Source organism: Erpetoichthys calabaricus, chromosome 8, assembly GCF_900747795.2.
Source record: "Erpetoichthys calabaricus chromosome 8, fErpCal1.3, whole genome shotgun sequence".
Classification (NCBI taxonomy): domain Eukaryota; kingdom Metazoa; phylum Chordata; class Cladistia; order Polypteriformes; family Polypteridae; genus Erpetoichthys; species Erpetoichthys calabaricus.
The window spans coordinates 85224538-85241441 of record NC_041401.2 but is presented as its reverse complement, the minus strand read 5'-3'; the positions used below and the strand labels follow the sequence as shown (position 1 = coordinate 85241441).

The 16904-nt window shown below is 37.4% G+C and overlaps 1 protein-coding gene across 1 annotated transcript in view; it reads left to right on the top strand.

Annotated features, from left to right (window-relative positions):
• Window positions 1-16904, top strand: part of atp2a3 (ATPase sarcoplasmic/endoplasmic reticulum Ca2+ transporting 3) — a 298736-nt gene that overhangs the window by 67331 nt on the left and 214501 nt on the right. Inside the window, exons 2-3 of the mRNA XM_028807020.2 lie at window positions 10484-10501; window positions 12360-12442. Of these exons, the coding sequence (XP_028662853.1) occupies window positions 10484-10501; window positions 12360-12442 (101 nt within the window). The remainder of the gene's footprint in view (window positions 1-10483; window positions 10502-12359; window positions 12443-16904) is intronic.

Genomic DNA, 16904 nt, shown 5'->3' with positions numbered 1-16904 from the left:
AACTAGGCCAATTGAAATGCAGATCATAACAAACACTGCTGGTGTGTTTTGCTAATATTGTTCTTTTTTTTATACATTGTTAACTATTTTTTGGTGTGTTATTTTTATTTCATTCTGTTATGCTGTATATGTTCTGTATATTTTTTTTCTACTGTCCATGTTTCATTTACTGCTTGTATTCTACTCCTTATTTAATGCAGCTGCTTTTTGTTTTTTATTTTTAAATGTTCTTGTAGTTGCGTTTGTCCTGAATTACCAAAGTTCTGCAGCTTTTAGTTTACTTAATAATAATTTTTTGCATTTATATAGCGCTTTTCTCACTACTCAAAGCGCTCAGCAATTGCAGGTTAAGGGCCTTGCTTAAGGGCCCAACAGAGCAGAGTCCCTAATGGCATTGACGGGATTCGAACCGGCAACCTTCCGATTGCCAGTGCAGATCTCTAGCCTCAGAGCCACCACTCCGCCCTTCATACTTCATAGAATGATTCTGGCAATAGTGTGACACGTGTTCAAATAATTCCACAGACCAAGTATCTTTGTTTTAAACGTTTTAGTAAAAATTCAAGGCAAAAACAATTCACATAAAAATAGAGAAAATTTAATATTGAAGAAAAGAAAAGTTCTCGTCGAAAGGTTCTGTTTAAGGCTTATTTATCTTGTTTCATTTCTCTATGTTTTGTTATACAGTCTTATTATGTTTAGAAAGTTCTTTTCAAAACATTCAGAAAACTGTATGCCAATATCCTATTTGCAAACATATTTAACAGTCCATGCTAGCAGTGAGACTATTTCCTAACTGGCTTAATTAACACTCTGTTTTACAGTTATGGCTAAGAAAGTCCTATTTTGTTTTAAATTACAGGGGTAAAAGGCTATACCATATTTTAAGTTACTATGAGAAACTGACATTCTATAGAAGCAAGCACTTACTGTATATAAATTAATATTAAACATTAACTTTGTAAGATTGGCTCTGAAAAATCTAATGCAATTAAGACATTTCAGGTTCTTCTGATAGTTACATAAAAGAAAAGGTAAATTAACTCAACTATTTCAATTTAGTACTAGCTGTGCTACCCATCTAACATGGGCTGAAATCTAACTAATCAATGCAGACCTCAGTGATAATGTTTGCAATCCACTCTCCAAATGTCTCTGCTATGTGCCATTTGCTATGGGATTTGTAAAAGCATTGTTAATGTTTGTGATATGCCATCTATCGGAAGAACAAATGCAATGCATTTTATACAAATTTTCAAGATGTGCCATCTTTTGGAATGACGGAGACACAGCAACCAGACTGACATACAGACACTTATCCTTTTATTAAGGTGGATGGTGAGCACTGGAACACTGATAATACGAACAGCATGAGCCTTCATCTTACTTATAACAGCACTTGCATTCACTTCAGTCATAACATTGTCAGGCCCACTCAATCCAGTTCAAGGTTGCAGGATGTCCAGAGCCTACTCCTGTAACATCAGGCACAAGGCAGGAAGCACCCAGGACGTGTGCCAGTCTCACAGACATCTACACTTAAACAGGACCAATTTAGAATTTAGAGTTCTTAACCAGTTTGTCTTTGGAGTGTGCATGTTGTTTGTGTGCATGTGTGTGAGTTTTGCTCTGGGTACTCAGATTGATTAACTAGGTATTAGTCCTGTAAAAAGTAGCATATGGCTGGTCAGGAAAGGGGGCATTTAAGATCTTCCTACATTTTTCAGTTGGAAATGTGCAGAGTGTCCAGAGTGTAAATAGCCAGTACCCTTCAAAGACCCAACATGATGTCGGCTTGAAAGGAAAGGTATTTGAAAAAAATATGTGAAGCTGAGTTACTAATTTATTGTCAAAAATCAAAGCAGATATTGTTGATTGATTGGTTTTTATTGACACTTCAATAGTCTCGGCTCATCCCTAAATCAAAGATCTAGGACAACATCATATTGTAATGTTGTTTAATAGTTATGTCTTTGCAAGGCCCAGTCCTCAGAAGTGCATTTTATTTTCTGTAGTGGAGGTCACTGCATCACTGAAGTTAATGAGCACCACTGAACTGTTACCATGTGCTTCACAAGTTTTAGCATGTGAAGAAAAGTGCAGTCTATTTCTCGGGTTTGGTTGTTTTTTTTGTTTTTTTTAAGTACATAGCTGGATTTTTTTTTTGTTTTTCACTTCTTGCCAAGTCTACCTTGGATTTAGATGAAACCTATTCTCATGAGATGTTAGCAAAAGTAGTGGCAACTGCAAAAGAGACTAAAATACTTAATTAAAAAATATAGCATTTGAATACCCAAAATAGCACTTCTTTTAAGCTTTTGTTGATGCAGTGGCACCAGACTGTTAGGGCTGAAATGAATTCACTCATCTCCAGCAAAAGTTAGTATTTTAACAAGTTCACAGGCTTATTAATTTTTTCTTCAAAAAGCCCAAGAGTATGGCTCCCTTCCAGCTGGGCAGAAATGGAGAAGCGGGCATCAGTTTGAGTATGTCTGGCTGCTGGATCAGTTTAATCATTTTCTGCTTCAAGATGCACCCTCTTGTTAAGGAGGCTAACTAAATAGTAAGGTCTTTACCAGTAACCTAAAGATATAAAATAAACACAGAGATGTTAGCTGATTTTCTTTTTACCTATCTAAATATATACAGTAATTGTTAGGATTCCTGCTGACTCTCTCAATCCAAGATGAGTCTTTGCTTCTAGAATAGACCTCAAAGCACCTCAGAGGCCTACTATCAAGGGAGGCTTTGTTCCAAAATCTGTGGCTTCACATGGCCAACAGAAAAATCTTAAACCTAAAACAGACCATAGTTCATAAACAAAAATCAATAAGGAGAAAAACCTAAAGAAACAAATTTGAAGTCCAAAGTAGAGCCAAAAAAGAGAAGTTTTAGGCACAGTACTTGAAGCACAATGTTGCAGGAGTGGCAGCGTATGAAGGTTTCACCCTCTTAGTCGCAACATGTAAAAAACAAGGGAAATGGCATGAAGAACCAATGAGTATCTTATTAAAATAATATGTAAATGCGTTTATGAGTGCGAGTTTATTTTTAATTCTCTGAAATCTTTGGTTGTGTTTTTTATGAGGTAATGGAAAAAATGCATGTAGCAACTTTAGTAAGTGAACATAGATAGAACTTTACTTGTCCTCAGGGGGGAAAACTGGATTTTTTCAGAACTTCATTAAATAAATACATGAGTGTGCGTGTGTATGTGTGTATTTATGTATCTATGTACTGTCCTCCCAGCCATCTGACTTTACCCTTTTCTTTTATTTCTTATCTTTTAATTTTATTGACTATTCTTAATTATTTTTTTCATGTATATTTCTGTTTGACATCTTGTAAAGCAATTTCAGCTACATTGTCTGTATGAAAATGTGCTATGTAAATAAATGTTGTTGTTGGTGTCTGAACACACACCAGAATGACTAAAAATAAAGAACACTAAAAAGTAAGAAAAATTCTGACTTGGCAGTCCCAGTCCCAGTGAGGCATTATACAGGCGTATTGCTGTTGGTATCAATGAGCCACCATAGTGTTCCTTGACACACGTCTGCTGAATGGTTCGTTGACTGAAAGTCCTCAGCGTTGGTGTGTCAGAGAGAGGATGAGAAGCATTGTTCATAATGGGACTTAGTTTTGTTTTAATTCTGTCTTTCGCTGCTACCTCTAGATGGTTCATAGTGTGTCCCATAATTGAGCATGTCCATTCAAATAACTTTTTCATTCATTGGGCCTCTCTTGAAGTGATGTTACCAGCTCAGCACACCAGATAGTGGAAAACTGCACTGGCCATCAGGGAGTTGTAAAAGATGTGAAGGATGCCACTTCCCACAATAAAGGAACGCAATTTCTTAAGGAAAAAGTGTCTGCTTTGCCCTTTCCTATATAGTTCCTCTCTGTTAAGAGACTAGTCCAGCCTGTCATTAATGTGGACCCCAAGTACCTATAGCAGTGTACCACATCTACATCCACTCACTGAATAGTGGCCAGACACAGAGGCTCTTTGGTGAAGCAAGAGTCAATAACCAGTTCCTTGGCTCTGCTTATAAGTTGCTGTCAATTCTTTTTATACCAAGAAACAAACTTCTCCACTCGATTCCTATACTCTGTCTCATCCCCTTATCAACACATTCCGTAAGAGCAGAATCATCTGAGACTTTCTGCAAGTGACATGACCTGGTATTATTTTTATAATCGGAGGTGTACAGAGTGAAGAGTAAAGGAGACGGGACTGTTCCTTGTGGTGCTCCAGTGATGCTCATATCCACATCAGAGACAGTGTTTTGAGTTTCACAACCTATGGTCTGCCCGACAGATAGTTCATTATTCAGGGCAGCATAGGCTCATCCACCTGCATATTTTTGAGTCAGGTGAAGAGATGCCTGCCTTCTTTAGAATAAGAACAAAGGAAGACATTTTCCACAGCAGCTGCACTTTCTGGAGCCTTAGGGGCAGACTGAACAGGTGACAGAAGACACAACAAAGTTGGTCAGCACAGGCCTTAAGAACTTGAGGACTGACTCCATCTGGTCCTGTGTTTTTTTCTGTGTGTAACTTCCTCAGTTGTTTCCTTACTTGGTCTTCAGTTATGGATACTCCACACTGATGGTCAAGGGTGGACTTGTCACTGCCCATTCCGGCTCAGGTGATAGGAGTTGTAGGGATAGTGTGGGGTGATTGGACAGTGGAAGAAGGTGTCATTAGGAAGGAAAATCTATTAAAATTGGTTCAGGGCATTAGATTTGTCTACATCCCCTTCTAACACTTGAGCTCTGGATTGCTCGAGTCCCACAATTATACGCAGTCCATTCCAGACATCCTTCATGTTATTCTGAGTGTGTTTGTTTTCTATTTTAACTTTGTAAGCATTTTTTCCTTCACTCAGATTCTTCAGTTGTCTCCTTGCTTTGTCTTCAGTTACAGACCGCACATACTTATAGTCAGAGGTGGACTCGGCACTGGCCATTCCAGTTGACAGAGCAGCAGTGGTTGGTGCATCAGGAACATCTTATAGATTTTATTTTCAAAGGAAGTTTTATGAAGAGTGTCCCATGTCTCCCCATTTATGTTCCTTAGTAAGGCAACATTTGGCTTTTATATTTAAACTTAGATTTGAATCTGAGGGTGAAATTTAACTGAAAACCTCTTTGTAGATGACAGCATTTTCAGAAGGATCACTATAAAAATAGTAGGCAGTAGAATGTACAGTATAGTTCCAAATCATTCTTGTTTATTTTGAAATGTTGAAGTGAACTGTGCCCCGTAAAATTAAATATTTAATAAAGGATTTTCAGCTGTTTTTGTACTGTTGCGCTAAACTAGAGTATGATGTACTTTGAAATGAAGAGTTTGTATCAGCTAAGAGTTTTTGTGTCATCTTGTATTATATTCTTGATTGTTTAGTAACAGGAAATGTTTTCCTGGTTAAAGCTAACACCATATTTAGATTGGTCTGTTCCTAGAAAAGTTGCTTAGAAGGAGGATTACAAAAATGAAATTTGAAGGAGCCTTTAGAGATCTTCAAAAGCCTATGATTGTGGAAACTTGAATGATTTTTAGATTTTAGAACTGGACAATAAGTTCATTTAAAAATAAACAATCCATAACTTCCTATATTTTATATTTTAAAATGTTGAGGCCTTCTCTTTTAATTGATGGTGTAAATTTACATTTACTTCACATTTAGTAAATTTTAAATCTGGGACAAGCCAACAGTTTTTGAGAAGGGCAAGGCTGCATTATGCACATTACTTCTTCTGCGTAGCTTTTCCAAGTACCCAGTTTATCTCTCATTTCTCACAGAAGTGTAGGTTTGGTTGATTGAATTTCTGAATGAGCTCTGACACCGGTTGTACAGGGACCGAACAGCCATTATCAGGGGGTCCAGTACCCCATACTCTCTGAGTACCCCCCACAGGATTCCCCAAGGGACACGGTCGAACGCCTTTTCCAAGTCCACAAAACACACGTAGACTGGTTGGGCAAACTTCCATGCACCCTCCAAGACCCTGCTAAGGGTGTAGAGCTGATCCACTGTTCCACGACCAGGACGAAAACCACACTGTTCCTCCTGAATCCGAGGTTCGACTATCCGACGGACCCTCCTCTCCAGGACCCCCGAATAGACTTTTCCAGGGAGGCTGAGGAGTGTGATCCATTGTGAAGCCACAATGTACACTGAATCAATGCAGAACAATGACATTTTTTTGTAATGTTATGGTAAGTTACTGAGCCCTTCAAATGGAAATAATGCGATTGTCATATCAATTGGAAAGTGATATCACATATGCGTGTATGCATGCGCAAAGAAGATCAGCTAAGAACATAAAGTGAGAAATGGAGTACTTTTAGTGTATGCATGTGTAAAGATTCTGCTTACATATGACGCAAATCAGGCAGGTAACACAAATCGGGTAGTGACGTCCCACTCTAAGATTTGCTCCTCCAGCTCTGTGTTGGCATACTGGCCGAAACAAAGCACCATGTGGCACTGTAGGGAGGGGGTGGATGATCACTTAGTCAATTATCAGTTTTTCCTTCGACAATAAATTAAATGAAACAGTCAACAAGACCCCGCCTAAGGGTTAAGTGAGGGATCTCTGTTTCCCTTCCCAGCTGAGACTTCAGAAATATGAAGAGATCTGTATAATTTATGAGCAAGGTTCATAAATGGTAAAAGTCTTGTCTATACACTTACTTTTACAAAAAACCCAGACATACTTGTTGCAATAAACAAAAAATATTTCTCTCTCTGTTGCTGTCTTTATATATATACAGTGTGTGTATGTGTGTGTGTATATATATATATATATATATATAATATACATATATACATATAATATACATACTCACACTCACTTTTCACTCCTGTAGGAAGAGGCACATAACTTTTGATTCCTGTCTCTTGGCTTAGATGAATTTTTTTCTTTCTTATAGAAAAAGGTTCATCATTTATGAGTTCTGGTCTTTTAATTAATGTGTCCAAGATGGATAAGTTCTACAGCTGGTTATTAAGCTTCTTGTGTTCATTTGCTCACAGCTAATCTATGCTGGGTTACCCCGCCCACCTCCCATAGTTCTCTATGTGAGTGTGGGCATGCGAGTGTGAGATGCTGCTCTACACTTTCTTTCTGGATTTAGGATGACAAACTCATAATATCCAGAGTTTATCCTTCTCAGGGTTATTACCTTTCAGTTGTAGAGACACTAATACCATAATACATTAGCTAATGTTGTACTGTCTATTAAATTACAGTTAATAGTTCTCAGAATTAAAGTAGTTGTACTTATGGTTTGAGGTAAGCGATACTTTGTTCCTTTCCAGGTTGGATTTCTCAGGACATGAAGAAGAATCTTCAACATGCTTTCTTTTTTTTGTTTCATGAACTTGCCTCCTTCTTGGCCTTGATTGCACTTTCTGTTTGCTGGTGGTTCTGCAGTTTCTCTTTGAAGATTTTACAAACAGGGGTCCTTGATTGGTAGCAAGATTATGCCTTCTGAGAAACTGGTGATGAGTTAGTTACTGTTTTCAGCAAGACAAATGCATGGCCTTTCATATAGGTTACTCTCTCTGCTTGTGCACTTGCTATCCTTCAGCAATGTTTAGACTAATGGCACCCTTGTCCAAACCCAATAAAGACAAGTATTCTACCCTTCCAGTCTGGCATAGTTGCTCTTTGGAGTAAAGGAGTTGCTGCCACATCTGTTATGACCACTCCATATCAGCACTGGGTGTCTGCTATATAGCAGAAGTTATGACTAGACTAAGAGCTGTACATTTGATGAGAGAACAGCGATGAGTTAGGGCATTTTTGGCATTTTGAAAGGAAAAGTAGAGGTATTGTCATTGGTTTCTTGGGTGCACATAAGCCCATCATTTTGGTTGACCATTGGTGTAAATTTCAGGCCACCAATGTTCTTCTTCCTTGAGTTATGAGGCTTTGTTTGAACTTGGGTGTCCAACTACTACCTGTGAGAGCTATCCCTGAGTGTAACCTGCTCTGTAATGAGCATATTATCAGATAAGGCATGGTGGCTGCATTCCACAGAGGGGCCCCATCATGAAGGCTAAGATTTTTTTTTAGCTGCCATTAAGAGTGTCTGGCCCTGATTTTTAAGCCAGAACCTGTGTTCTGGCAATATACTTAGACTAGATAATGTCGGTATGTACTACAATTTTGGGGGTTGGGGGACATGTGTGGGGATTTCCCCTAAGATGACTGCAACCCAGCAGTAAAAACGCTGCAAAGAATGCTTTGTCACTGATCAACACTACTCATCATATTTAGAAAGTGGGGTTTACTTCTAAAAATGTGGAAAATTGAGGAACATCCAAAAAAAAAAAAATGCAGAGACGCATGTTTATGCCTTAGATGTGTAACAATGCAAGTGTAGCGCATACATTCCATATAAACTGAATGTGTATGTAAAAGCTCAGGCCATATCTAGATTGTGTAATGTACATGCCATAGACATCGGATTGCATTTCTTCATTTTTTTTGTTTTGAGCATCGAGACTTGGTGGTATAAATGCAACCATAAAATTCAGAAATATTTGCATTGTTTGCCATAGCTTTAAATATTTATGTTACTTTTTGTAGTGATCTATATGTGTATATGACTTTCATTGTTTGCCTACCCCCCCACTACAATTTATGTAGATTTTGCTCCCATAATTTTAACTAACTGCTGGTGTTTAGCATGGAGCAAAGCAGACAAAGCTGCAAACAACATTGATTACTAAAGGTGGCAATAACTTCATTGCCAGCTTATTACTTAATGACACTTAAGTAATCAAAAGCACACATAAGAACATAAGAAATCTGACAAACAAGAGGAGACAATTTGGTCCATCAAGCCTGTTTGTTTAGCTAATAGCTAAGATATCCTAATATTTAATTCAGATTTCTAAAGGTTATCAAGGTTTCTCCTTCAACTGCATGTCCCACAACTCTTTGCATAAAGAAGTTCTTCCAGGCTTCAGTCTTAAATGCACATCCTCTTAATTTATGCTGATGTCCTCAAGTTACGTGATTCACCCTTAAGCTGAAAAAATGTTGTTGGATCTGCTTTATGCCTTTGAGAATTTTAAATACTTGGATTAGGTACCCACACTGTCCCTTCTTGCTCGTCAGCATTAGGATATAATTAAGGGAGTAACTCTAAAGAAAAAGGTGAATTAAAAAAATGGCAGATTAAATTTTAACACTTTGGCAAAAATGCAAATTTTGGAATTTCTTAGAAGAAAATATTATTAAACAATGAGATCAGTTTAAAGTACAGTAAATATTATGCAGTGATTGTGAAATTTTTTGGAATAAAAACCCACAGCCACTGGAGTCTTCCAGGACAGAGCCTAAGAACGTTGGTTGTTAGCTCTTTGAAATTTAATAAAGAAAGATAAGCATAGCCTTGCAGGTTTACCTACATAACGTATACTCCTACTTAAATGTATGATGGCAGAGAGTAAATGCATGCTATAAATTGAGGACTATGGTTCATTTCTATCATTGTGTTATAATTGTTAATATCCATCCATCCATTTTCCAACCCGCTGAATCCGAACACAGGGTCACGGGGGTCTGCTGGGAGCCAATCGCAGCCAACACAGGGCACAAGGCAGGAACCAATCCCGGGCAGGGTGCCAACCCACTGCAGAATTGTTAATATATACATTATAATATGATTAATGTATTTTTTTGTGAAAAGAATGCCTTTTTCTCGACTACAAGTATGTTTTCACTAAGTTCTGCAAGCAAACAAGCCTGTTATCCCAGATATTTATGGACAAATGCATATTTCTTAAAGAAGATCTGTAGTTTTGTAAAAACAAAATCCTTCAAAATACTTATAGGCTTGGCTTTCCTTTGGATTTTTCATGCATTATAAACATAAAAGCGAGTTGTGACATTTGCAGTGCAGCCCACCATATCAAAAAGTGAAGCTGTGATAAGTTGTGTCTGGGTCATTATGCTTACCTGCCCTTCTGTATGATCTTTCAGTGTATAAAGAATTATTGTTTTTGAGATTTGTTCCATATGCAGTCACGCTTGCTGACACAAGACCATTAGGTGAGATGCTTTTTTCACAGTCTTTTATAGTTGCTAAAGAAAAATACAATAAAACATCTTTTCTTCTTTCTTTGCTACTGCCTCCAGGGAAACTTGCATCATTTACCACAAATTTGAAAGACTATACAGACATATAAGATAAATGTATCCTATCATAAACAACACTGTTTTTTATATTAAAGAGAAAGTAAAAACTCCTATACATTCAGTGCCTTGAGCACTAATGAGCTCTAATGGCTGTCCTTCTGAATGCTCCCCACCCAAAAACTAAATATACTAGTAAACTCCTTAAAAATAAGAGTATGCTCTCTGTTTCCTGATTTGTGTCATAACCAACTAATCTTTATCCATGTCTTTCTTTTTTTTTATACATGTTCCTCATTGGATTTTCTTTGACACGCCAACAGAGCTGCCAGCAGAAGAAGGTAAATATTGATTTTTCCATTTTCTTTTGTCTGTTTTCTGGCAGACTTTTTTAGGGCTCAGAAAAGCAGACTGTAGGCTGCAAATCCTATTAGTAAATAAAACTCCCTTTTCAGTGAATAGAAAGGAGGATTTTGGATGCCTGTAGCAGATAACCCCTTTAAGTAATATATAGTCAATGAGTGATACAAGGCACATTCATTATTATATATACTGCGTGTTATGTTTCCCGCATGTAAATCTGCATTGTAATAAATGCCCCAAGGGAACTTTTAAGTCATCTCAACTGTTCTTGGATCATGGAGATCATAAGTTTTAAAAAAGGCAGCATTTATATGCCACATACTTCCCTAATGTTTTGTATAAATTTGTATTTTTTCTGTTAGATCTTACTTAATTTTTATTATTTTCATTTTTTGGGATGGGGCCACATGGTGTTAAAGTGGTAAATGCATCATCTGTGCAGGTCAAAGAATTGTCTGTCAGAAAGAAGTTTGCATGTTTTCCCTGTGTTTTCTTTGTTGGTTTCCATGGAACTCTGGTTTCCCTCCAAAAGACGTGAAAGTTGGGCTATGTGTTGAGTCTAAATTGATTTGATATGAGTGAGTGTGATCTATAAAGGACTGGTGTAGCTTTTATCCTTAAAATGAAAAAAGTTGCTTCAGAAAATGGGTGTATTCCCTAGGGTGATTATAAGGGTCCCAAATGATGATTCCAGTTAATAGTAATTGTAATCAATTAAGCAGAATCTGATAGTTCAACCTCACAACCAGGTTTTATTAATACAATGAAATTAGGCAGGTGATACAAAACAGACAACTGTTTTATGTGCTGTGTGAATATGGAAACTGTGAGCCTTATTAGCACGTTAGGGAGGCAGCTAACTAAAGTCCTGTTAGTTGATTTATGAAGAACAACACAGACTTCATAAATGCTAGAGTGAAATTTTTACACAGATCCTTACATCTCTGATATAAGAAAATGTATGAAATATATTAAAAACACTGAACAGAAATACAAACAATTCCAATAGTGCACATAGTGATTATTTGAGGACAGCCATGACTCTAAATCTTGTACCATTACTTTTACTTATTTTTCTGATGCCTTTATCTGGGGTGACTAATGACATTATGGTACTTGCTTACTTTTCTTTCGTTTTTTTGGAGCACAGACAGGTTGGTTAACTTGCTCATAGTCACAGTAGTGGGATTTGAACCCACCTCAGGGTTTGAGGTCCATTGCCTTAACCACTACACCATATTGTCTGCCTAATAGGCAGTCTTAACTTATTCAGTTATGTTCTTAATCTTTTTTGACTTTTACATAGACTGAATCTCTTAAGAGACCCCCTTGATGAATGTTTCTCTGCATTTACACAATTTTGAAGTGTCTCACACATCCCATGAAGGTTACAAATTTCTGAGGTCCTTTTAGTTAATTGAGGTCACCAAGTTGCAAGCCAAGTGCAATTCTCTTGTGGGTTCTTCTTCTCTGGAGAGGGCATGTTTGGGTTGGCTTCTGGTGCATAATGCCAGGTGCTGTGTCAGTTTGCTGTGGCAAATTTTCTTCTAGACTACCAAGAAAGGACTGTAATTTCATCTTAGTGTGTTACTTTGAACATGCATGAGCATCACTCCTTCTTAGTCTGCACTGTTGTGCTATACTAATTGTCAAATGAACAAGTAAGAAGATTGTTATGGATGTTATATGATGTAAAGTAGTGCATGGAAAGTTTGTTCATCTGCTCCTGTGATTTGTGCATTATTACTTGTATTACCAGAAGTGTTGCTGATTATTGCACAGCATTATTAAGTAGTGGAAGAAACTGAGCTTCATAGTACATTTATTGTTTTTCAGGAAAGTCTCTATGGGAGCTTGTGGTTGAGCAGTTTGAAGACTTGCTGGTGCGGATTCTTCTCCTTGCAGCATGTGTTTCATTTGTAAGTAGCATTGCTCAAAATATCAAGCTCCTGAATGTTCTCATTCCATGGTTCTGGTTCTTCATGGTTCTAGGATGGTTCTAGGATCAGATCATTCTCTAGCATAGAATAAGAACAGGGCAGTCATTTGATGATACTTAACTGTTACACAAATAATAAATCTTTCCTGAAGACATTTTAAGATGATTCTGTATAGTGGCAGGATATTTCTTTTGGTGTTCCAGAAAATTCAGTAGAGGTTAAGAAACAAGATGAGACCATTCAGTCCATTAGCCTTGTTCATCCTTCGATGAAGACTTGGATTGAGTCTCCATCTTGCCTGGTCTGGGACTAAATGAGTTTTATTTTCATAGCCTCTAAGATTATCATCAGCCCTCAGTCAAGGGATGTACTTGGTTCTTCTTCTTCTTCTTCTTATGTTTTGTCATATACAAATTGAGTCAAATGGCTGTTGAACTGCTGATGGTTAACTTGTTTATTGTTTTTTAGGGTTTTACTATTGTTATATAACTTGTTCTCTCACATTTTTATAGAAAGTAATTTATAATAAGTGTAACCGACAAAACCTGAGCTCGAGGGAGTAGCAACCTATGTATATTCTTTAGTCTTGGGAGTTTAAAACAAATCCATATTACACATTTGTTCCTCATGAAAGCTCAATTATATTGGGGTGTTATATGGCATTTGTATCATGTTAAAAATGCAATCTTCACATGCCAAGTGAGATCCCAGAACCACTATTTTAGTACAAATCTTTCCCCAAAGCATTACATGCTTCACAGCTCTTGCAGCTCTTTGTTCATCTCTGTCTGGCCATGATTACAGCAGAATTTGTGTTTCTCCTGCAATAAGGGACTTTTGTACTGCAGTAGTATATTTAAGTGTACCTTACAGTGTGGATTTGCTATGAATAAAAGCTGCATTTTTAGCACCAGCCAGGTAAGTGACTACAGTCTCTGGATTACAGTGTACACTGCACTTCTGTTAGTTTTATTTAGCCTGTGTGATTTGCATACAACAAAAGATGTGGAGGAAGTTAAAAAAAAATGTTTTTATAGCACTATCTAAGCAAAAAAAAAGGTGAAAAAAATGCTGCCCCACACTGAAGAACATAAGAAATCTGAATGAGCTCAATGGACTGAATGATGTGCTCTTGTTTGTCATTTAGCTAATAGCTAAGCTGTCCCAATATCTAATCCAGATGTTTCTTAAAGATTGTCAAGGTTCCTCCTTTAACTATATGGCTTGGTAGTTTGCTCCAGATTCTCACAACTCTGTGTAACAAAGTACCTTCTGGCGTCAGTCTTAAGTGTACTTCCCCTTAATTTCCACTGGTATCCTCAAGTATGTGATTCACCCTTAAACTGAAAGAATTCTGCTGGATCTACTTTATCAATGGATTTTGAAGACCTGGATTAGATCCCTACACAGTATCCTCTGCTTGAGACTAAACAGATTTAATTCTCAGTCTTTCAGAGTAGGACATGTCCTTAAATCCTGGGATGTTCCTGGTTGCTCTCCTCTGCACAGCTTCAAGAGCTGCTATGTCTTTCTTGTAACGAGGTGACCAGAGCCATACACAATACTCCAGATACAATCTCATTAATGCATTATACAGTCCAAGCATAATGTCCTTCAATTTATGTTCAACAGTTTTACAATATAACCTAACATTTTATTTGCTTTTTTAATTGCTTCTGCACATTGCTTAGACGATGAAAACATTTTATCAACACATTTTGTCAACAAATACATTTTAGAGGTTGCTTTCTGTAGGATAGTGTCTCCCATCTTGTATTTATAATTGATGTTCCTCAAATGCTGTTCGGAATATTTAAAAGGAGGTCAATATCTAAGGCAACAAAAGCAATTCTTAATTTAAATGATGCCAGTGCCAACTAAATACTCTATTAAAATGTAGGTGATACATTTTAGGGCATCAGAGCCAGAGAAACTCCTAATTTCAGATACAGATATATTGAATCAGTGAAACCATACGACTACTTTTATGCATGCTTATGTTCAGTAGTAAAAGGTTCAAGGCTCTGGGTATCCATTCTTATGTACACATTTCCTTAGAGTATTGGGTTTTCTAGCTGGCAAAGGAGTGTCAAGACCAGCTAAGGGCAGGAAGACACGGGCCCATTACAAGTCTAACTTAATAGACATTGCACCTCTGTTGGGTTTGATATAAGAGAAGGATTGATGAAGATAAGTAAAGTATGGATGCTTACTTCTTTAAATCCAAATTGACACTATCTTCAAATTAGAAATTTTGTTAAACAGAAATTGCCCGATTTCCCCCACCTCGCACCCTCCACAATGCTGGAAAAAATACTGCTCAATTTCGAGGAATTAAACACCATTTCCGCATTATATAAAATCCTATTAGAGTCCCTACCTTTCAAAGATCCAAGAGGACATTGGGAAGAAGATCTCTTAATCAATATATCAGAAAAGGAGTGGAAGGTATCAAAGAAGAGAATTCACTCGAGTTCTATATGCGCAAAGCATAGAATTATTCAACTAAAAATTATGTATCGAGCTCATCTGTCTCGCTTAAAACTGTCCAAAATGTTTCCAGGGAAGGGCGGCACGGTGGCGCAGTGGGTAGCGCTGCTGCCTTGCAGTTGGGATACCTGGGGACCTGGGTTCGCTTCCCGGGTCCTCCCTGCATGGAGTTTGCATGTTCTCCCCGTGTCTGCGTGGGTTTCCTCCGGGCGCTCCGGTTTCCTCCCACTGTCCAAAGACATGCAGGTTAGGTGGATTGGCGATTCTAAATTGGCCCTAGTGTGTGCTTGGTGTGTGGGTGTGTTTGTGTGTGTCCTGCGGTGGGTTGGCACCCTGCCCGGGATTGGTTCCTGCCTTGTGCCTTGTGTTGGCTGGGATTGGCTCCAGCAGACCCCGTGACCCTGTGTTTGGATTCAACGGGTTGGATAATGGATGGATGGATGTTTCCAGGGCAAGATCCAACCTGCGAACGCTGCAACCAAGCTCCTGCTTCACTGGGTCACATGTTCTGGGTCTGCACCAAATTAACATCATTTTGGACCAAAATTTTTAAGTACCTTTCAGACAACCTTGGGGTCACAATCCCTCCTAACCCATTAACAGCTGTGTTCGGTGTTCTTCCAGACGGACTTGAAGTGGAGAAGGACAAGCAAACGGTGATTGCATTCACTACACTTTTGGCACGCAGACTTATTTTGTTAAATTGGAAGAATCCTAACTCTCCTCTGATAAGTCAGTGGGAAACCGATGTTTTATATTATTTGAAATTGGAAAAAATCAAATTCTCAGTTAGAGGATCTGTACAAAATTTTTTCAAAATCTGGCAGGATCTGATCAATATTATTTTAGAATAAGAGAAATAACTATAACCGCATTTAATTCCCTTCTCCATCTCTTATTTACATATATATTTATTTCTCCATTTCTTTTGCTTATTGTTGTCTTATTAAAAAGCCCTAAGCAATTCTCCTTTAGCTAAGCTCTCCTTCTCAGGGGTGGGGTTTGATTTGTCTTCAATTTGTTTGGTTATAAATTAATCTATTTGTATGGAATGATTACAATAAAAATTAATAAAATAAAAAAAAAACAAATTGACAAATACAAATTCAGTGGACTCTAGGGTCAGCTGGCCCAGTTACAGAACTACTATATTGCAACTGTAACCAAGGTGAGGTAATAATGACTGGGCCTAATCAATGCTAATTGCCCAGAAGAAGAGTAGTAGAGGAAAGGATTCTTCTCAATTTTAATATAAGAGTACTAGTGAAGGCAACAACATGGAGTTTTTGGACTTTTTGGAGTATACTGAGGTGGATAGTCTACTTCACCAACCAAAAGACTGAACCTGTTATTACTTTTTATATAATTGCTTAGTAGACTTACTTTTCTAAAAATTCTCTTGTTTAAAATAAAGACTTTTTATATAACATGTATGCACATGTACTGATGTTTTAATTAATGTGTGGCACAGTTTTATAGTAGGCATTTTGTTCATGTAGCTCTCTAAAATTGGGAACTATTAGGGCTTCAGGTGTTGATTATGATTTACTGCATCCTAACTCGTCTTTGGTAATGTAGTGATTGTATTTTGATTGATCTTTGTTTTACATATTGTAGTGCAACAATTAAGACAATAAAATTTAAATAAAAAACGAAAACACCTATAGACAGGAGAATGCTCCAACTTTTCTCAGACTAACGGAGCATGGTGCCACCCTTTTAAATAAATTAACTTTATTTCATATTTATATTAATTGAAATTATAAAGTAAAAGCATAGACTTTAGTTACTTCCACTATCCAAAGCCATGCTGCTTGTTTGAGGACCACGTCTAAATTGTGCTAATTTGCATGACTGTACCTTACAATTAAATAGTAAAGAATATTTATGAAATTCTAGTGTCCAGGATTGAACATACAAAACTTGAAACAGCTGATTACAGTGTACGGAA